The following is a 20,825-nucleotide window of genomic DNA, read 5'->3' on the forward strand; positions in this document are numbered from 1 at the left end:
TGTATCATACTTGATATATGTCTGATTAAAACATAAATATTTGGTAACACTTTACTTGAGGGGGCACAAGTAGCTTAGTAACTCATATCGTTTTGTGATTATGAACCTTCATATCATGATTAATTTGAAAACTCCTGAAAGGTAACATGCATTGTGACATATACAAACCACTAGACGCACGTTTCCCAAAAGCTCCCTTTTGCCTTCACATGCATTGTTCCAGCTATATAAGTTGCTAACATAGTTAGCAACTATGCTTGTGGGATACATATCCCAGCATGCCTCATCTATGTGGCATAATCTCACAGGTTCACAAGATATCCTACCACCCATGTCTTCAACGCCACTGGGCTGAAAGCTGCTGCTGTGGAATTGTGGATCTGCGGCTCTGCGGTCAGACCTGTCTCCAAAATGCTGTGGCAGTTCTTTTGGTTCAGGATGGTTCATGTTTCTGACCTCTTCTCGTCCTTTTGATACTATGGGAAGCTGTACTCACTGACATATTGGTCATACTTACTTTCTGTGCAAATTCTCAAAAGGAATGACGTACACTTTTAAGTGTTACATATAATGGCCTTTCTGTCTTCCTGTTAGTTGCATTTTTCTTGCCATTATTATAGCAAAATACTTCTTCCTGCGGTCCGATATTGTCAAAATACTTCTTCAGATGGTGTAGTAACAGTCTACTCCACCGGTAGAAATTGTTTGCATCTGGATTCAAGGCTTAATTTACTTTCATCGCTGTAGAAAAACCCATTACCTGTTCCCTGAAAAAAAGGCTTTTTATATAACTCTGAAATTGACATTATTTTTTCAGTGTTTGTTAAATCTAAACTTCTTTAAAACTTTTGGCAGTTTAGAGCTTACCTTTGTACCGTTTCAGCTCATCCACTGGACCTGCACTGTTTAATTTTCAATGAAACATCATAGAACTGCATGCGGTCATGATTTCTGAGACCACTACTGTCAGCACATTAAATAGTTCTGTGGTTTCTGTAATGGCTTCACCTGCAATTCAGGCACCAGCTTCTGAGCTCTATGGGATTCTTAGCTTCTCGAGGCTTTGAAAGCCTGCATATCACAGTGATAACTGTCAAACCTGTTTTGTAGCTTTTAAATACTCCTGAACTGGCATTCAACCTAACATGAGGTATACTTGTAGCTTTGTTTGTAATTGTATTTGAGGGATTGTACTTATTTTGATTGTATTTATTTCAAAGTAAAGGTATTTTTTTGGTCTGGTGTTTCTGGTATTTTGTTTGCCCTCCAGTAGGGATGCCCTCCCCCCCCCAATTTTATGTAAAGGTTTTGACACTAAAAGTCCGATATAATATTTACCTAGGAGTTACGCTAAGTGTGGACTTGTCCCTGGAGATGGAACATCGTAACTTGCCTGCAGCTATCACGCTTGACAAGGAACTTCTTTATGTGTGATTCATTTCCGCCTCACCTGAGAACCAGCCCTCCTTCCTACATTTCTGGAGATGTGTGGTATAACTCAAAGCAAAGCAGTGCAGAGAGAATTCCATGAAAGTCTTTTCGCTGCTTGTTTGTAAAAGACACCTCAAGAAACTGGGTGAGTATGTTTGTTAAAGTTAAAATTATAATTTTATCTTAGTGTATCAGGCAAACGGCAGGTAGAATCATGACTGAGGAGAAAATTCGAGCTCAAATTACAGGAAGTTTTAGGTTATTCTCGCTACAATCATATTGTGTAATTAAATGAATCACTAACAACCAGTGCCTGAAGCCTTTTTAAGAAAACCGTTTCATATTAATTCTTTTGGTCAGATTCAAAATCTGCTCAAAAATTTTGTTTGAAATTTCATGGGATTGCATTTGTATCAGCGCAGGGTTTCAGCCAGATAAAGATCGAACTGTGAAGTTTGTTGTCATCAGTCCAAAACCACAAATGCAACACAGTGTCGACAGGCAAGGCTAAGGTTGATTAGGGTTAAACAGGACAATGATCCAAAATTCTAGGTAAAACACACATGGGTACATGGGATTATTAGCTGAGTATGTTCACACACCGGGATTTTCTCTACAGTTGTCAGTGGCTTTCATACATACAGTTGATACCTACACAGGTATGACGAAAAGATATCAGACGTGAACATTCCGTTTGATATATACAATGTGCATGTTTGGCTGACAAATGTAAATATACATACATATAAATAACACAATAAAATACGATATGTACAATATGTATGTTATTTTCACCAATGACGTATTGCATGGTAATGGGACGGCAGAGGTTAACAGCACAACTGAGCTGAGGTGACTGGGCCAGCTGTTCATAAGGCTGATGGCTTGTTTTGCCACAGAGTAATCTGTAGTCCCTGGTGGATGGGAGATGTTCAAAGATGGTGTGGCCCAGGCGTGAGGGTCTGTGATGATTTCCTGACTCGTTTTCTGACTTGGGATGAGCACAGGGGATGTTCCACAAAGCAGGATTTTTCCGTTAACTGGGTTAACTTAAGTTAGAAGTCACAATTTTCCAATAGGAATGCTCCTTACCGAAATTCTTATTAGGCAATTATGACTTTCGTCTTAAGTTAACCCAGCTAACTGAGAAATCCTGCTGGGTGGACAAATTAGCATCTGGGATTCTTTCTGCAGACCTGACTGTTTGGTTTAGCCTGTTTAGCCTTCCCTTTTTTGGTTCTTGATCTACACCAGATTCTGACGATTGAACTCAGAACAGATTGATCATTGTGCAAAACCGGATCACCTGTTCCTTTTTTTTTTATCAAACCACACACTCTTTATGCCATCTTATCGTGTTGTGTGCACTATGTCTGGTCCGTGCCAAGCCCTGTGTTTGCATCTCGTGCCACTGCATACTTGTGTATAGCTGGTACCACAATAAAGTCCCTATTGACTTGAATTTCCTCAGCTGGTGCAAGAAGTATATCCCCTACTTGGCCTTTTATATATTAAGCTAATTATCCACTTAATGTTCCATTGACTGTTGCGTGTTTGTGGCAGAATCAGAATCAGAACCCGATACTGAATGATGCTGCTTGCATCTGGGGTGGGAACTTTTGATGAGGGAAGGATCTAAGAAATCTGATGCTGGTACCCAAGACCCTGTCTCTGATCTGTAGCCTTCCTTGTGTGCCAAGTATTTCAGATCGGCAATGTTAGGAATCAAGGCGATTACGGACTGTATATGTGCAACTGCGGCAGAAACAGGTAATTTTCATAGGGAAATTAATGGTGGGAGTGGCAGTACTAGTTTAGACTAGTACTTCTCAATCCAGTCCTCAGGGATCCCCAGCCAGTCCACATTTTTGCTCCCTCCCAGCTCCAAGCACATCTGGACTACCTGGTGAGATGTGGACTACCTAATGGTCCCCAAGGACAGAGTTGAGGAACACTGGTTGAGATGTTTGCTTAGGCAAATGGAACGGGGATGAAGACAAATTAACTCACGTTCCTCCTGTAGGCCATAAAATAAAATCTAATAATCTCCAGCAACATAGTAGGAATCCCATTTAGCTTTGGAAGTTGATCCTTCAGAACAGGGGACATCTATGATGAAATCTTTGGTTCTGTGGAACCAAGGTCTGAGAGATAGTGGCAGAGGTTCTAAAAGCCCAGAGGGCAGCTTATGAGGTGAGCTACACTGATCCATTTGTATTCCGTTAACATTTACTACTTAGTCAAGAAACCGTGTATATTGGAATAGTATTGATGTGATTAATTACCACTGTAAAATAAAAAGGGGTAGTTCTAACATTTGATGGGGTAAAGTCACTAAATGGATTAAGAATAATAATTTTTCAGGGGGGCTGAAACAAAATATAGGATGAGTAAACCGCCCCTGGTCTAGAATCGCCTATGGTACTAAAACTTCATCTATACTCAAACAACCATCCATGATTCTTCAGAAAGTTGTCGCCTTTTATGCTTCAGTAAAATAATTTTGCTGGAAAGTAAGTGGTGGCCTGTCATTCACCAGATTAGCCTGCTGTGTCTGTGATCTGAATGTCGCTGGTTTGAATCCCAGGACCAGACTGAGTTCTCTTTTGGGTCCCTGAGCAAGACCCTTAATCAGCCAAGGCCTGTGTGATCCTGCCTTCTGAATTATATGCTGCTTTGTATAAAAGTGTCTAAGTAAGTGTAACTTTTGTAATATTTCCAGAGAAGCTCCAGATACTGATGGGCTCCGCTTTGCTTGAAGACGCCAGATTAAGGCAGATGGTGTTGGCGTGCTCTTCCACCATGGTCTGATAACTCGAGGTCCTCCTGGTGCATCGGTGGACGCAATGACCCAGAGTCCTGTTGCCATTTGCTTTGTACTCCTCTTTGATTTATTGACTTGCTCAGGTATGGACCCCGGATTAGCAGGAAAGTCTTATGACTCAGGTTTAGTTTAAGTTGATATGACTGAAAGTTTCTTAAGAAGTGATACAGGAGAAATATGTCAGGCAGACAGCTAAGTGATCACCAGAGGCACATTAACATGGTCAGAGGCCCCTGGGCTATTTCAGTTGTAAGGGGGGGCCTGGGCTATTTCAGTTATCAAGGGGGGCCTGGGCTATTTAAGTTGTAAGGGGGGGGGCCTGGGCTATTTCAGTTGTAAGGGGGGGGCCTGGGCTATTTCAGTTGTAAGGGGGGGGGCCTGGGCTATTTCAGTTGTAAGGGGGGGGGCCTGGGCTATTTCAGTTGTAAGGGGGCCCCTGGGCTATTTCAGTTATCAGGGGCCCCTGGGCTATTTCAGTTATTAGAGGGGCTCTGGGCTATTTCAGTTATCAGGGGCCCCTGGAGCCCAGGACTATTTCAGTTATCAGGAGCCCCTTCACTATTTCAGTTATCAGGAGCCCCTGCTGTTTTCTGTAATGGTATAGTTTTTATTTTTCCTGTTAGGCGGGATCAGTGACACGGTCTGGATTAAAATGTATTTTGGTCTGGATGTGAAATACAGGACAAATTATGTCCCATTTTCGTACAAAACAGGACATAGCTTTTTATTTTCCAATACAGGATGATCCTGTTAAATATGGGGTGGGTGGTAACTCACCCTTTTTAGCAGAGACTCCTGAGCTTTTGAGTGAATCTTGTCATTGCCTGTATTCAGGAGGTCCACACATAAAACCTTCCTTTTTCGTATATTCTACAGGTAAGCTGTCACATCCGCAGAATCTGACTGTGGATCTACTGGATTTTCAGGCCTACATCCACTGGTCCCGTGGCGAAGGGAACTTACCTGACACCAGATTCACAGTGGAGATTCAAGAGTGTGGGTGAGACAGCCTGGATGCCTGCCACTAAAACAACCAGAAAAAAATGACACTGAAACTCTCACTTCTGCGAGACTCTTTCTATTTCATTTCTGGAAGAGCAATGCATACATTCTTTTCATAGTTTTTTTTTTTCTCTAAGAAAACATTTTGCCACAGGCACGTTTGTCCTGTAGCTTAATCGGCTAATTGCTGCTAATACACAATAAAAGAAATCGTACTGCCCACATTTGAATTTCGGTTTTAACCATAGGAATAACGTTCATCACAAACCACCCCGGGCAGACTTTACACTGCGGTGTACAGTATTTGGACAGTATTTTTAAAAGTAACACTATTCCAGTATTTCCTGATAAAATGTGCCAGGTGTGGACGGAGAATTGCCGTAATACCCCAAGCCTCATGTAGCACCCCCCCCCCCCCCCCCCCCATCAGCTTCACTGAAATCAATATGCTTATGGTGGTTTAAAGGGTGTATTGGTAATTCTTATGAGTAGCTAGGCCTGCTTTGTTTCAGAACGTGCGTGTGGAGGCCGATCGAGAATTGCACACAGAAGACCAGCACGCAGTGCCATGTCGTCTTCCGTACGGATACAGACGAGCTCATCATGAAGCGATATTTCCTAAAAATCGTGGCCACCTCAGGGACGGAAAGTGCTGAAGAGAAGTACCCGCGCTCTTTCCAGCCCTATGGAGACTGTGAGTTTTGTGCATGTGAACATTTCAGTTAGTGATTAAAATTCTGCTGTGATGATCATTTCTGATTGTTCTTAGCATGTATGTAAATATTGTTTCAATATCGTTACTGGGTCTCATTTAATCAAATGATACCTCTGTACCATTGTTAAATTTGAACAAACAGTAATATGCAAAAAAAAAAAAACTCTTTGCAATGCTTTAATTCTATATCAGGGGTGTCAAATTCCAGTCCTGGGGGGCCGCAGCCCTGTGTAGCTTAGTTCTTTCCCTGTTCCACCATAAATGATTCAGCTCCAGAGCTGTGTGGTAATTAGCACAGGAAGTTACAAGAAGTTGAATCAGGTGTGTTAAACGGGAAACTCGAAAATGTGCAGGATCCAGCCCTCCAGGACTGGAGTTTGACACCCCTGCTCTATATGTAAATGTAGTTTTACTTTAATTGCACAAAATTAAAATTGTAACATGAAAGGTTTTACTGTCTGAAGGAAAGAGGCCTATTTTTTTCCATTAATGAATATATCGTCTGTGTCTCCACAGCCATTATAAGTGCGCCTGTTCTGAAGGTGTCTGTCCCAAACCAGTCCATCTATGTCGAGATGTGGCACCAACTGGAGTCGATGCCATTCAAACTTAACTACTCCATCAACCTAACTAAGGTCTCCCAGGATGGAAGCATTCCGGTAATTGGAAAGTACATGCTATGGTCGCGGTCGCCATGATGGTTCGTTGGGCAGCGACATGCATCTCCATCTCCGAGGCCAATACGGCAGGGGGCCAGAGGGGCATGGATATCATGACAGATTCAGGGGGCCCTGCACTTTGTAGGGGCACCCAAAATCCCTCCCCCCCCCGATCAGCAAAAACAACTGAGCGATAGAAAATGCCAACCTGAGCAGGGGCCCAAGATGACGTTTTCTCAGGGGGCCTGGGATGTCTAGCCAAATATTATTGTTCACCTTTCTAAAAAATAAAAGCATAGGGCCTTTCCTAACAATTATATTTTAATAAATCAGATTTTACTGACGCAAAGATGTTATAAACGATGCATCCTGAGTTCGTTCCAAATTGTATCTGGTGCAATTGTATCAAGGCAGTCGCATCGTGAACTTTTATGCCTGTGCGCTGATGCTAATCGCTGCATCCCACCATCCTTATGTCTTTGCATGAGTTTGCATGTTCTCTCTCTGTCGTGCAGGATTCCACTGGGTCTTAGTGTATTTCTCCCACTTTTTGGAGTGACGGCCGAAACACGGTTTCATGAAACATTTGCTGTATTTTTTGATACCACTAGATGGTGCTCAGGTCCAAGCCTGCCCATGACCCAATCGTGTTGGAAAATGAATGGGATGGTGATTGTGATGTTTCTGTAGTGATACTCTATATGAGTGGGTGATGTTCAGCCTGCCAGAGGGGCTGTGGTGATGTGGCTCGGGTCACTGCACAGGTCGTGTCGAACACAACAGTGTCGCCATGGACATTCCCCACCACGTTGCTGTCACCAGGGAACTACTGCGTGAGTAGTTCGGTGTTCCACAAGCAGCAGATGCAGATCCACCAGCAGTCAAAGAAGTGTGTCTCCCTAAAACTGCCAGAGCCGGGGTATGGAGGTGAGAGAGGTTTTGTGTGCTGCCTTCCCAGAATCCCACTGTGTGTCTCCTTGAGGATGAAAGAGTGGGGGGGAGACAGAGAGGGAGAGAGCATTGCGTTCCTCTATGTTGATTATTTAAGTGTATAAACTCTGTTTTACTGATCCAGGGGCTGGGCCACAGGGGCCCGGGTAGTGATGGCCAAATGAAGCTTAATGAACCGTTTGCTGTATTTTCTGAGCCCACTAGATGGTGCTCTCTGTTCAAAAAAGGGCTCAAAGCATGCCCCAAAGCAAACCAAGAGCACCATCTACTGGGGTCAAAAATACAACAAATGATTCATATAGCTTCATTTTGCCATAACTAGGCACTGGCAATAGCTGAAAGCTCATTGGCCCTCAGATTGCCCCCCTCCAGTCGCATAACATTGGGTAATGTTTGTCCCTCTTGTGCCCCCCACTAAAAAACTTTGTGCCCCTGATAGTAAAGTTTCTTTCCTTGTAAAACAGGGCAAATTTTGCAATTTTTTAAAGTTGTGTTTTTAGAGAGTTAACGTCTAACAAAGAAATAAGGGAACTATTGTGAGAGTATCTGAATATATTTCTTTCTATGCAGGGCAATACCTAAAGGTTGTGGTGCCCATCCTGCTGGTAGGGTCGCTAACAGTGTTGATCCTGGTGGCCGTCATCTATTACACAAGGCCCAAGCCTGCTGTGTGTGATATGCCTGTGTTGCTGGTAAGTCACTTTGCCATGCTCTCAGCCAGCCTGTTAGCCCTCTGCGTTCTTCAGGCGTGAGAAAACACCATTTCCCTTAGCTATGCTTTGGTACTCGACTGATGTCATTAATGCTCTCACTCAGATGTTCTCAGCTATCCCATTTGTTTGTTTGCTTGTTTATTGCATTATTTGTTTTTTATTTAAAATATTTGTGGCTTATAGATGTTCCTGAAGGCTTATCGAAGCACAGTGAAGATAGCTTCCATCCTGGAACTTGAACTTTGAACTTTTTTTCATGTCCGGCTTTTCAAATGAGAATTTTACCAGCTTTAGTGAAGTCACTGGCCCAACTGTCATGAAAGCAGCACTAAGTTATGTTTCTGCTGACCAGGATCCCAGTGATATCAAGCCCGTAGTCACAACGATGACCTTGCCCATGGATGTGATATCCCCGCTGACGGATCTGCACGTCCTCTCGACCTCCATGGGGGGGCGCTCCGAACCACCTGCAAAGAAGTTGGCCCCCTCCTGGGATTATACCGCCAGGGGCACATCCCTCTACCAGAGCCGCATTTCTGCTTGGCTACCGTCGCTGGGAGCTGAAGGACTCACAGAATCTAGGTCCCCTAGCCTGGAGTCCATGTACCGACAGGCCCTGGATGATGATCTGAGCTGTGACCCGGGGGGGCCGACCCACAGCCCAGAGCTGCCGCTGGATGAACTGGAGGGGGATGCCACCTCGCAGACACACTGGATACTTCTCCATGATGTACCCTTGGACAGCCTGGTCCTGGGCCTCAGAGACACCCAGAGTGATAAAACTCTTGAGGGCTGTCAGAGCAAGGGCAGCGATGATGAGGGTGGCCTGCTGAACAAGCCACACGCCTCAGAGTTTCACATACCCACAGAACTCCACAGCGCTCTCCTGAGCTCGCCCAGCGGGTATGAGGCCCGTGATCCTGTGATCCCAATCTCTTAGACGTTATCCGCAAAGGACCAGTGCGTATGCAGATTTTTGGGATCACCTTTAGGTCAGCTGCTCAAGCCAGGTATGAGGACTTTTCAGCAAATCAGTCCTCTAATTAGTAGTCTAATGAAGGAGTTGCAGCGAAAAGCCGTATAAACACCGGCCCTTTCTGGATAAGGCTGCCCACTTCTGTCTTAGACACTTAGTAGCTTCTCCAACAGGCTCAGCTGACGGACTGATGTGCATGATCTTGAGACCCTGTCCAACGGACTGGACCCTTGGGGAGTGTGTGCTCCAAATTAAGGTGATCGCTTTTTGAGATCTCCCGCAGTTCACACTGTAGCTGATTTGCTCTTTGCTTCTCATAGAACTCTTGCCCATAATTGGGTACCTATTGCACTGGAAAGGTATGGTTCTGACACATTGTATAGCGGGCCCAGGTTATGTTGTGGAGTCAGGACAAGAAGAAAACTGTCCCTTTTGTCTTGTTGTTCAACAGAAATTGTAGTATGTAATATGGAATGAGCTATGTAATTGATTTAATAACAATTATCTGAGATCATATGTATATATTATGAAGGAAACTCTGAAATACATATTAAAAAATATTTATATTCGTATTATATTTAGGTGAGAGTTGCCATCTGTTTGGAAACAATTCACTTCATTGGCCAGGTACAGTGGAACAGAATGGATGAATGAATTAATAATAATTATTTAATTTTAAAAAATGGATGCATTACCATGTAATGCATTAAAAAAAAGTTTACATGCTTTAGTACAGAAACAGGCCACCTAAATTACTCAGGTGGTAATTGTCCGGGAAGGAGAGTGATTTGAATGACAGTGCAAGACTTTGTCTTCCTTGCCACCAGGTGGCGCCCTCAGTCAGCACTGAAGAATGAGGAGAAGAAGCCTCCTTTGTCTTTCTTTCCCCCTTCCCCTCGCAGGCGGAGGGACTTGCTGGTGCGAGTGTCTCTGCTGAGGCCTCTCTTTTCCTTCTGCTTCTCCTCCCGCTGCTCTACCTGGTGCCGGATCACCAGCCTCATGTCCTCCTGTCGGCCGAGGATGGAGACAGGTTCCAGGGGGAGGGGGGAAGGAGCCAGTGAGGGAGGGAAGACCGCTGGGCTGGTACTCGAGCCGAAAGCGGCACGCTTCAGTCGGGAGGACAATGTGGAGTGCTCACCTGCCAGGCCTCCACTTCTTGCGAGAGCATCACCTTGTGCTTGATAGTGTTGAGCAGCTGCTGGTTCAGTGAGTCGCGCTCTCGCTGCATCGCGGCCAGCTCCCACTCCAGAGTGCTATGCCAATGATAACAGAGAATGCTCAGGGGCGCTGGGTCTGAGCCCGTCAGTGTGAGCTGACAGACTAGGAAATCAGATCTAATCACATGCAGTTATAGACCCTATTTAGGGGGCTTAAGCTCCTCTATTTTTTCTCAACCCCCCTATCCCAAGATTAAATAATCATTCTAAAACCATTTAGCGATTTGTCTCATTTTTCTATACATTTTGTTCCTGATGGCTAATATTGGGTAAACAGTTTATTATATTGGGGGGCCTCCTCCCCCCCCTGCTCTGCAAGTGTCATCATGGGGGACATCCCCCCCCAGCAAAGGTGGTGTCCCATATTTCTTTAGGGGCATGAGCCTCCCAAGGGTTCAGTTCTAGAATCAAATCAACGTTCATGCCCTTCGCCTAACGACCTTTCACCGGAGGCGGAGTCCTCACCTGTAACCCGGCTTGCCGGGAGTTTGCCTGAAAGGCTGCAGCTCCTCTTTAAGAGATTCCAGTTCTTTATCTTTGGACAGCAGCTGCAAGAAGTTCACAAGCACAGCCATCAGCTAAAAACATCCCCTTCTAGGGCTTCTGGGGTCCCTGGGACGAAGCAGGTCAGGTTATGATCTACGGCAGGCCGTTACAGAAAATCCAGGTAGGATATAAAGGGGATTTCTGATACAACCGATGTCTGTACTGGACAAGGGGCTCAAGAAAAGGGAGATACTCTGAGTCTCTGAAACCAGACCTCGGATTTCAGCTTCTGGATTTCGGTGTCTTTCTCCTGCAGGATTTCGGAATGAACTTGAATAGCCTCTTTAGCCTAGAATGACAGACAGACCACTTAGACGTCGTCATTAACACGCCTTGTAGCATAATCGACAATAGGGGTGAAAGGGGCACAGATACAGATGTATTTGCATGCATGAAGGCTAGAAAATTGGATTTAGCCATTTATTGTTCTTGTGAGCAGCACAAAGCAAGGGGCCGTACCTGGGACTGCTGAATCTCACACTGCAGGGATAGGGGGAAAATGGCACCTCCCCCAGGGATGACCTCACCCCCAAGGTCCTGTATCTTCTGCTGCAGCGTGTGGTACTGCGTACGCAGCTGGAAGGACGAACTGCACTCCTGGTCGAGCTGCGGAGAGCAACACACGTGTGGGTCACTGGTGGTGGCGTGCTGTGTTCACCGCCGCCCCCCGCCCCCCCCCCCCAGAGATCACGTGACTGTGGCTCTGTCTCCGTCTGTCCCTAACTCTGCCTGAAGTTCCATTCCTCACACCTCTTGGCTTCCCGTTGCTAGGAAACCTTTTGCCTTCTGTCCGTGGGGTCCTAACTCCCCCAAGTTAAATACCTGTCCTCCTCCCACCCCCCACGCTCACCTCCCCGTCCTTCTCGCTTAGCGTGGCCTGCAGCTCCGTCACCCTCCCCCTCAGCCCGTCCCGCTCCGCCCGCAACCTGCTGTTGTCCTCCTGCATGGACCTCAGCCGCTCCTCCGCATTGACTTTACGCTCCTGAAGGACCCTGTTCTGTGGAGAATACAGAGGCACATACATCTCAAAAAAGCGGCTCTGCATATGACGTTACATGTACCTGCTTATTTTACACATTTCTGCTCTCCCCCAAAACCGTCATGCAGTTGGGCTATCTTTATCAAAGTTGTCCTGCTTAAGCGATTGGCCATGGATGTTAAACCTCCTTTGGAGGCGTGACCTTGAGGCCTTAGCTGCTATGGTAATTACTGCCCCATAGCTCAGCTGGGAATTAACTCAAGTCAACAGCTTGGAATGTTGCTCTGACAGCTGCTGTATCGCTCGTGTGTGTATGTCCGTGCCTGTGCACGTCTTGGCCCCTAATCCTGAAAAACACACTTTGTGGGAAAGCCCCACCTTCTAAAAGATCTCCACGGTTTTTTTCCCCCCAGAAAGTGCTATGGGTCGTTATCAGCTAGTGTGTAGGGGTTCCGTTGCCACGGAGATGATGATGCGCGTCGCATTAATTGCACGGCGACTGACGCGGACCTCGGCCTGCAGGCTGTCCAGCCTGGCAGAGCTGATGGAACGGCTCAGGCTCCCGTCCTCCATCTCCTCCCGCAGCGACCGCAGCTCCGAACGCAGGCTGTGCTCCACCGACACCGCCTGCCAGGGGGGAGCGGAAAGTGGGAGGCGGTGAGCGGCAGGTGGAGGAGAAGTAGCGTGGCGAGGGCGTGCTCTGCGCCTGACAGTCATGAGAGACAGAACCTGCTGATCCTCATTCCAAACCAGAAGGAAGGATCAAAAAGAAACAGGTGCTATTCCTGAAGGCAGGGTGTATTATTCAGGTATTTAGAAGATGTTGATGTACAAATCACTATAAGTACCTGACACTCATACACCCATACATGTCTAAGACTTGCCCAACTGAGTTGTGATGAAAGTACTCAGCCTAAACACCACAACAAAGGTTACAAAAACAAAGCACTTCCTGTCACTTAAATCTGGGACATTTTATTCACAAGACAGGTCACATGGCTGTTCTTTCTAGGTGTGACAAAGTGACTTTTAAGTATATTGTCCCACTGGTTGATAATATATTCTTCAAACTGGAAGTGGCTTGTTGATCGCAAGCATTTGCTTATAGAGGCAGTCGACTGACCTTTAGCTTGGGCTCCAGGGTTTTTTTTTTCTTGTCCTACATCAAACTAGGAGTTTTGTTTCCTGTTCTCTGTTGTCATCTGGCTCTTATTCATTATTCACTTATATGATTGTTACTCTAAAATGTCAGTAAGTGCCACTTTGTTTGTTGATACTTTATGAAGTGCTTTGGAGAAGCTGTGTTAGTAAAGGAACTATGTAGGGGTGGAGGAACCAGGGGGGGGCATGGGAGATGTGTCCCCCCCAAATAATTAATTTGGCTTCATTTTCCCCACTTAAAAAATTGAATTTAACTGAATTGAAAATTGGACCCTGTTTTGCTCATGGGAGTTTTACTTACACAAAAATGTTCTGAGGGCAGAAGGAAAAATGATTGGCTCAGAGATATAACCAATCACATTGTAGAGGAGGTAGGACAACAACCAATCAGATATCTTGGACTCTGCCTCTTATACAGTAGTTGCTTGGACCCACCTCCTCTGCAATCTGATTGGTTCTCTCTCTGAACCAATCATTTTTCCTTCTGCCCTCAAAACATTTTGTGTATGTAAAATTCCCATGAACCCCTCGCTGCTGTGGGGATGTCACAGGAGCTTAGTGCCCCGATACGCTCTGATTGGTCACCTCTGCCAGCTGCTCCACTAGCCGCTGGTTGTGACTGGATAGCTGCTTGAGCTGCTCGCTCTCCTCCTGTCGACGGTCCTTGGCCTGTCTGAGCTGCCGGTCCAGCTTCTCGCGGAGGGCGGCGATGTCCGCCAGCTGCTCAGCCTCCCGCTGGCTCCCCTCCAGCCCCAGGACGTCTAGTCGCTGTTGCAGCTCAAACCTTTCCTGCTGTAGCGCCTGTGATGCGGCCATGCAAACACACACACCTCGTAGCATTACGGTCCAGGGAGATGTACACACACCCTATGCAGGCCTTCCACAGGTACCGATACAGGTGCGGCTTTTTGTGCTGTACATAAATATGATGTCATCTCTTACCAGTCTTCCCTGTTTTTGCTCTCACACTCTGCTAAAAACCTTTCAGCTGCTTCCCAGGGACCTTGAAGGCTAATAGTGAAGCTAGACTGTCAAGAGCTCATCCTCCTATCCATTTTGGAAGGCCCAGGATGGGGCGCCAACCGATCACAGGGCACACACTTACCATTCACACACTTACCATTCACACACTTACCATTCACACACGCACATTCACACACTTACCATTCACACATGCACATTCACACGCGCACATTCACACCAATGGACAATTTGGCAACTCCAATTCACTTCAGCATGCTTTTATCCTGTGGGGGAGAACATGCAAACTCCACACACAGGTACACACACAGATTTGAAGAATTCCAGTCCCAGAAGTGTGAGGCAACCATGCTGCCCCCAAAAGTCTATCCAAGTAATTGATAATAAAGGGTAACATGGGTTGATTTAATCCCCCTTTTCAATATTTTCCTAGTTTTACAAGAATGTGTCCAGTCCCAACTAAGAAATAACTAATTGAAACACTAGTACTGCCATCTAGGAGCAGAATAACGCAAACTCTATGGTTGGTATTGTTTATATAGATAAATTGATAAACAATATAGATATTGTTTATGAGCTACAGCTAAAATAAAACTTATCCAGGGTTGCCAGCTCTCACACATCTGCCGTGACACTCACACTTTTTGACTCTCACACTCACGCAACAAATCTTCCTACAAATTTATATTGTTTCATTATAAAACTAAAATCAACTGCATCCAAAGCGTTGAAGCAGTTTTCAAACTCTGCAGACTATGTACAATAAATAATAATAAAACTGTTATATACATGAAAATATGTGTGTGCAGACTTTTTGTGAATTGAAAATCTCACTGCAGCCAGCTGAACAATGTTGGTGACTGATTGCCCAATCTTACCGTACTATGTTAATGTTCAATTTCACACATGAAGATCTGCTGTCATTGTTAGTCTATCATATGCTGCTACTCCACTAGGGAGAATTTCTGTAACACAGGACTCCTGTATTCCTGTAGGCAGATTCTCTTTGATATGTAAATTTCATGAGATTAAAAACACAACCCCCACCTCAACCTCCTTCTCCTTTTGTTCCAGCTGAGCTGCCAGATCCTCGTTCCTTTCTAGCAGAGCCTGACCCAGCTCTGCTGCGAGGATCAGGTCCCTCTCCAGGAGCAGGGGGTTACTGTCCTCGCAGAGTGGACCCGACCGCTCCACCTCAGGCTCGGGGATGGGTCCATATCCGTGCACGGATGCTGGGTGGATCACAGATCCTGTGTTCTGGGATGATGGTGAGAAAGGGAAGAAGGAATCCTCCAGGTTTGATGAGGCCATCCTGTCTCTCCTGGAAGAGTCACTACTCCGTGACAATGATGACATGACACCGACCGCTGTGATGTCACAGGCAGGCCGACATCATCATCAGCTTTGTGGTTCCCGTGGTCCAGTGAGTCCCGACGCCTCACTGCAACAATGTCAGCTTCACTCCGACCTTGACCAACACCCCTGTCCCTTCCTGATGCGCTCAGTTCCTGGTCAGCAGGTGGCCATCAGGAACTTCCTTGTGACATGGCGACCCACTGAGCCTCCAAACGAAGACAGTCTGTGATGTCACAGTTTACAGCCAGCTACTTCCTGTCGGTGAGACAAATTGCGGGTTAATACCCAAGTGTGGAAAAGGTTTCAGACTCCCTGTTCCTCCACTCCTGTTCCACCTGCTCCTCTTCCCGCCCGGCTGATCCCGCAACACAGGCTGCTGTCTTAAAATAGAAGATCACACACGTCAAATGACCAAGTAAACACACTCCACGTTACGTGAAAATGCTCAAACAACCAGGCAAAGCTAATGTCATCTGATCGAGCCCGAAGATCGTGTTCTTTGATGGCTTTTGTGCCTCTTCTCCGTGCGTGGCTGGAGTGAGGTTTCGTGAATTCCAGCAGTCTTCGGCTCTCCTTACCACTCCACCCCTCATTGTCTGCTGGACAGGTTTTCGTATTAAACGCCCTGTTACCCAGGTGCTAAATTGTCACATAATATTCCCAATAGTCTCATCGGCCTGTTACTGAGACTCTAGGCAGATGGGGAGACAGACACTTCTGACCATTAGCTGACTCCTATTTCAACTTCAGCATCACCGGAGCCCAGTTCCTTGTCTTTGTCTTAGCGTGCCCCTGACAGGCCATGAAGACAGGTGTTTCCTGTCACCAATTCCATGTGAAAACACCTCTCGCCTGTCACCTTTTTAACCATCACCAAAGCCAACACACAAGCTCTGAGACACCTCCAGACATAGTGAATACGTAAAGTTGTTTTTAGCTAATCCTCTGATTTGTGTGTGTTCCTCCGTTACCCTGGTTCCTCACGTGTTGTGTATCTCTTACCTGGGTGCAGTCCAACATCCAGCTGTCTCTGCCTCGGCGTCGACCCGGTATCTCGCCGCGAACCCAGCCAGTTTCCCAAGTCCGCCCCCATGTGGGTGGCGACTTCTCCCACCCCTAAAGGGAGGAGAGAGGTGCCCGAGTCACACAGGTGAGCTCACTCAGCCTGGGGGCGGTCAATCAGCATAACTCTGACGAAAGCGCAGTCACTGATACCTCCCACCGCCCAGGTAGCGGTAACGCAGACAGTGGGGGAAGGGGGTGGTCATAGATACCTAGACACAAAGGGAGGGGAGAACATGAAGCCAGGAGAAGAAGGAAGACAATATTTTTACAGCACCAGCTTCCTGGATGTTGGCTTTCCTGGTCATGTGCTCTATGTTCCCACCCAGTGGCTGCGGCAGAGAAAAACATGTAAAAATGAGGAAGTGTCCAGTGTGACCTCAGCCAAGATACACATTGTAAAAGCCGGACATGCTGTCTTATGTTCAATGTGAACATCTAATAAAAAATGCAGTAAAAATCCAATGAAGAGAAACATTAGCAACTCGTAATTAACCGTTTAAAAAAGTAAATGTATGTATTTGTTTTTTATATGTGCCACAGCCTAATAAAATGGACTTTTAAGTTCATATGCTTCAGTGTCCATTTTCGTAAACTTATTCCATTAGGACCATGGGATTTCAGTGAGGAATTCTAACTGCAAGAAAAGGAAAATCCTATGTGAATTTTTAAGGAAGAGAACTGAAAGGATTTAGACAATGATACAGTGAGTCAATGACATGCTGCAACAAAGGCTGACAGAAAGTCCACTTAAGATAAACACCATGTACCGCTGCAGGGCTGGGTGTGCAGAGCCAGTACAAGAAGCTTACACAAATCCATCACTGCAATGACACACTGAAAATGCAAAAACTATATTTGGTTTGGTTACTTATGGTTATGGTTAGGGCTGGGTAGGGGTTAAGGTTGTCATAGTTAGCATTAGCATTTTTCCCATGGAAATGAATGAACGGTCCCCAAAATGTAAGACATTATTCATATATATATATGTGTGTGTGTGTGTGTGTGTGTCTGTGTGTATAGTTCTTGTAAAACTAGGAAATTTGTGAGAAGGGGGATAGAACAAGACCATTTTGTTAATTTAGGATTTGAACTATCCTCACTAGCAAGTTTTTGTTCTGGGGACATTTACCGAATGTTACAATTAAGGTATGGAAATGTTGAAAGTTATCCAGTTTTCCCTGATGTTGACATTGACAAAACCTTGGTAAAAATGTAAAACATTAGAAATAATACTCCATTAATGTTACAAGAAGAACATTCTCTGCGACTTTGAGAAGACTTCCGCATAACACTGGCTAAAGTTCTGGGAACATCCCTGTTAGCTGGGAGTGACCTTCCAATCACAGGCGCCGAGGACCAAGCCTCCGAGCCACATGCCACGCCCCCAAAGCTACAGACTTCAACACAACATCTATGATCAACCAACTGAGCTGGATATCTAAGAGAAAAACGATTAGAGAATTAGTATAGGGTAAATATCTGAAATTAAAAGATTCCCCAGTTATCTAAAGTAGCTTGGCCTATGTCACGAGGAAGATGGGGATAAAATTTCAAAATTCAGGAGTGCAAAGCTGATTGTGACTGATTCACATAGACTTGCTGCTGTAGTAAATGCGAAAGGCGCTTCCACAAAGTATTAGTTGGGAGGGGATTTGCAGGCTTGTGCAATTAGGGTGTTGTCAGTGTTTTTAACCGGGAAGCAGAGCAAACTGAGTTCTGGCTGGGTCCGGCTCAGCGAGACAGAGGGTGGAGTGTGACTGGCTGGGGAGGTAAATTTGGGTCAGCACAGCAGGTGAGGGGCAGGAGGGGGGAGGGTCAAATTCAAACAAACAGGAGACTGTCAGTGAGTCGTCCCCCCCCGCCCTCCTGTTAATTATATGTTATGTTTTCCACTTGGTCTTGACTGAATGGGCCCATTTGAACATGAAGGTGGTGGGGGGGTGGGTCACACCCTTGACATTTAACCCTTCCCTGTTCCTCTGTGTTCCAGGTTTAACAGACCTATGTTGGAGGGGCTCTGAGAAAAATGCAAGAAGAGTGTCTGTCCAAACTCTACTGATGAGGGAGGGGCCTGCAGACCCTGAGGGCTATGGGGGGTGAGGAGGTGTGGCTGTGGGCGGAGTCAGCGGGTTGATTGGATGACTCGTCCGTGTACCCCTCTCTGCAGACTGACCACCTCGGACTCTGAAGATGGCACGCAGAGAGATCTGCTGGACCCTGCTGGCTTTGCTGTGCTGTATAGCACTCAGGGTCGTCTGCGCAGGCAGGCAGATGCCCAAGCTCTCCGACAGGAAGCTGTGTGCAGATTCGGAATGCAGCCGTGAGTATGCGCTCCAGAACGCTCGCAGACGCTTCGGGAAATCACATCGCGCTATTACACCAACACATGTAAAAAAATGGATCCTCATTTTCCTTTCCCTAGAGACTATCCTCTCAATCCAGGTTCGTTATGAGTAACTAAAACAACAGCTCGTGGGTCGGTTCTGTCATGCTAGACTGATGTTGTACTATAGAGAACCCATATAACTTTATAGGTGTGCAGGTGGGTAAAAAAAATATCCATGAATCAGATAATCGTCAGTGTGCTGCTCCAGTTTCACAAAGAGCTGCTGCCTACTTGCTTTATGTTAGCCTAATGCAACACTAGTGCCTCATGTCTATGCTCAGATCCCATACTCGTCTATGCTCAGATCCCGTACTCGTCTATGCTCAGATCCCGTACTCGTCTATGCTCAGATCCCGTACTCGTCTATGCTCAGATCCCGTACTCGTCTATGCTCAGATCCCGTACTCGTCTATGCTCAGATCCCATACTCATGGCCCGCGCCCTGGAGGACTTCTACCCCCAGGACTGCCGCTTCATCCCCATCCGACAAGGCCAGGTTGTCTACGTGTTCGCCATGCTTAAGGACAGCGGGAATCTCTTCTGGGCAGGAAGCGTGAGTTTCTCCGCTAGGGAACCACAGGAGGAAGGGGTGTCAAGCAAAGGATGAAGAGAAATAAAACTAAAAGTATTGCGCAAAAGTCTTAGGCAGTCAAAAGAAGTGTTTATAGCCATTTATCTGGGTAGCAGGTGAACTTTTGCTCAGAACAAAAGGCAATTTAGCATTACAACATATGCAAATTAAGGGCAATACAATGAAAACTAGTAAAAATTTCTTCCCTCCAAAAAGTCACTGATGTGTAGTTGGATGGTTAGATGAACACAGCTTCAGTTCCCAAACCTCTCCTCCGGGGCACCTCAGCCTTTCCATGTATTTAATAAATTTCAATCTAATTAATTAGCTTGATTAGCTGAAAAAGTTAACGAGATATTGATAGGCTATATGAGGTGTGCTAATGGTGCATTTAAAGATACATGTGTATATTTGGATGGTTGCTGGAAACACTGGGACTTCACGAGAAGATTTGACATGGTTAAGCTGACACACTTTGACAGACATCGTAGCTTAGTTTTACATCAACATGTAGATAATTTAAACAGTATTTTCATTTGCTGCCTATGACTTTTGCGCAGTAGAATAAATTGTTTGCATATCTCGTGTAGTTAATACGATCGCTCTACAGTTATTTACTTGAACCTCCGTGTTTGTTTTTAATATTTGAAATGTTTTACAAACTAAACCTATTGGAAAAAAATTCCAACAAATATCGGGTCTGTCGGCAAAGGGAGCCTTAATTTTTCATTTTCTTTGTCACCCTCCAGGTTCAGGGGTCGTACTACGGAGAGCAGGAGGCTCGGATCGGACATTTCCCCAGCAGCGTCGTGCAGGAGACCCAGGCGCTGATGCCGGCCACGGTGGAGGTCGAGACGGACGTAGGTGTTTCGCTGTGCCACTTCACCTGCCATAATCTCAAATGTTATTTTCTGTCCGCAAAAACCACACGATCGCATTTTCGTCCTTTTAACAGAAATGGGACTTTTACTGCTCATGAGTGAAACTGGCGGCCGTGGTCAAACTGAAGTCATCCGCGGCGATCCTGCACATCTAAATCCACATTTACAATGTTCACAATGCTTGTTAGATTAGCTAGTTCATGCGCTGTGATGCGGTGATTTGGAAAAAGGCATCATTATGCTTAATGTAAAGTCCCAAAAGGGACTTGAACCAAGTTTAATAGAATCTTTATTTTACATTATTATCTTATAATATCTTTCATAAATATCTGATCATCGCATTTATTCATTTAATAAATACGCTGCTCTCAAGTAGTGTCTTGTTTGTGTCATTTTTACACGTTTGTAGAG

The 20,825-nt window shown here is 45.6% G+C and overlaps 3 protein-coding genes across 6 annotated transcripts; 2 read left to right on the forward strand and 1 right to left on the reverse strand.

The window, feature by feature from the left end:
* Positions 1-1,471: 1,471 nt before the first annotated feature.
* Positions 1,472-10,703, forward strand: crfb12 (cytokine receptor family member B12). Of its 3 annotated transcripts, XM_023813631.2 has the most exons (8): positions 1,472-1,576; positions 4,154-4,338; positions 5,132-5,255; positions 5,770-5,951; positions 6,489-6,631; positions 7,396-7,558; positions 8,153-8,274; positions 8,648-10,703. In XM_023813631.2, exons 2-8 carry the CDS (start codon positions 4,278-4,280, stop codon positions 9,233-9,235), a joined length of 1,383 nt encoding a protein of 460 aa, XP_023669399.1. In that variant the 5' UTR covers positions 1,472-1,576; positions 4,154-4,277; the 3' UTR covers positions 9,236-10,703. The 3 variants fall into 3 exon arrangements, with proteins under 3 accessions (XP_023669399.1, XP_023669400.1, XP_023669402.1); XM_023813632.2 differs by lacking the exon at positions 1,472-1,576 and having other exon boundaries at positions 4,157-4,338; positions 5,182-5,255; XM_023813634.2 differs by lacking the exons at positions 1,472-1,576; positions 4,154-4,338 and having other exon boundaries at positions 5,129-5,255; positions 5,754-5,951.
* bicdl2 (BICD family like cargo adaptor 2) lies at positions 9,816-16,668 on the reverse strand. 2 transcript variants are annotated; one of them, XM_023813636.2, is made up of 10 exons: positions 16,514-16,668; positions 15,203-15,766; positions 13,760-13,975; positions 12,524-12,640; positions 11,885-12,031; positions 11,494-11,640; positions 11,249-11,323; positions 10,954-11,036; positions 10,410-10,524; positions 9,816-10,278 (listed from the first exon to the last, which is right to left on the reverse strand). In XM_023813636.2, exons 2-10 carry the CDS (start codon positions 15,509-15,511, stop codon positions 10,108-10,110), a joined length of 1,380 nt encoding a protein of 459 aa, XP_023669404.1. In that variant the 5' UTR covers positions 15,512-15,766; positions 16,514-16,668; the 3' UTR covers positions 9,816-10,107. The 2 variants fall into 2 exon arrangements, with proteins under 2 accessions (XP_023669404.1, XP_023669405.1); XM_023813637.2 differs by having other exon boundaries at positions 15,203-15,891; positions 16,514-16,567.
* A 2,024-nt stretch (positions 16,669-18,692) lies between these two features.
* Positions 18,693-20,786, forward strand: mia (MIA SH3 domain containing). The gene is made up of 4 exons (XM_023813561.2): positions 18,693-18,896; positions 19,382-19,515; positions 20,283-20,393; positions 20,489-20,786. The coding sequence occupies exons 1-4, from the start codon at positions 18,767-18,769 to the stop codon at positions 20,510-20,512; spliced, it is 399 nt and encodes a 132-aa protein (XP_023669329.1). The 5' UTR covers positions 18,693-18,766; the 3' UTR covers positions 20,513-20,786.
* The last annotated feature ends 39 nt before the right edge of the window (positions 20,787-20,825 follow it).

This window comes from Paramormyrops kingsleyae, chromosome 18 (assembly GCF_048594095.1).
Source record: "Paramormyrops kingsleyae isolate MSU_618 chromosome 18, PKINGS_0.4, whole genome shotgun sequence".
Taxonomy (NCBI): Eukaryota; Metazoa; Chordata; class Actinopteri; order Osteoglossiformes; family Mormyridae; genus Paramormyrops; species Paramormyrops kingsleyae.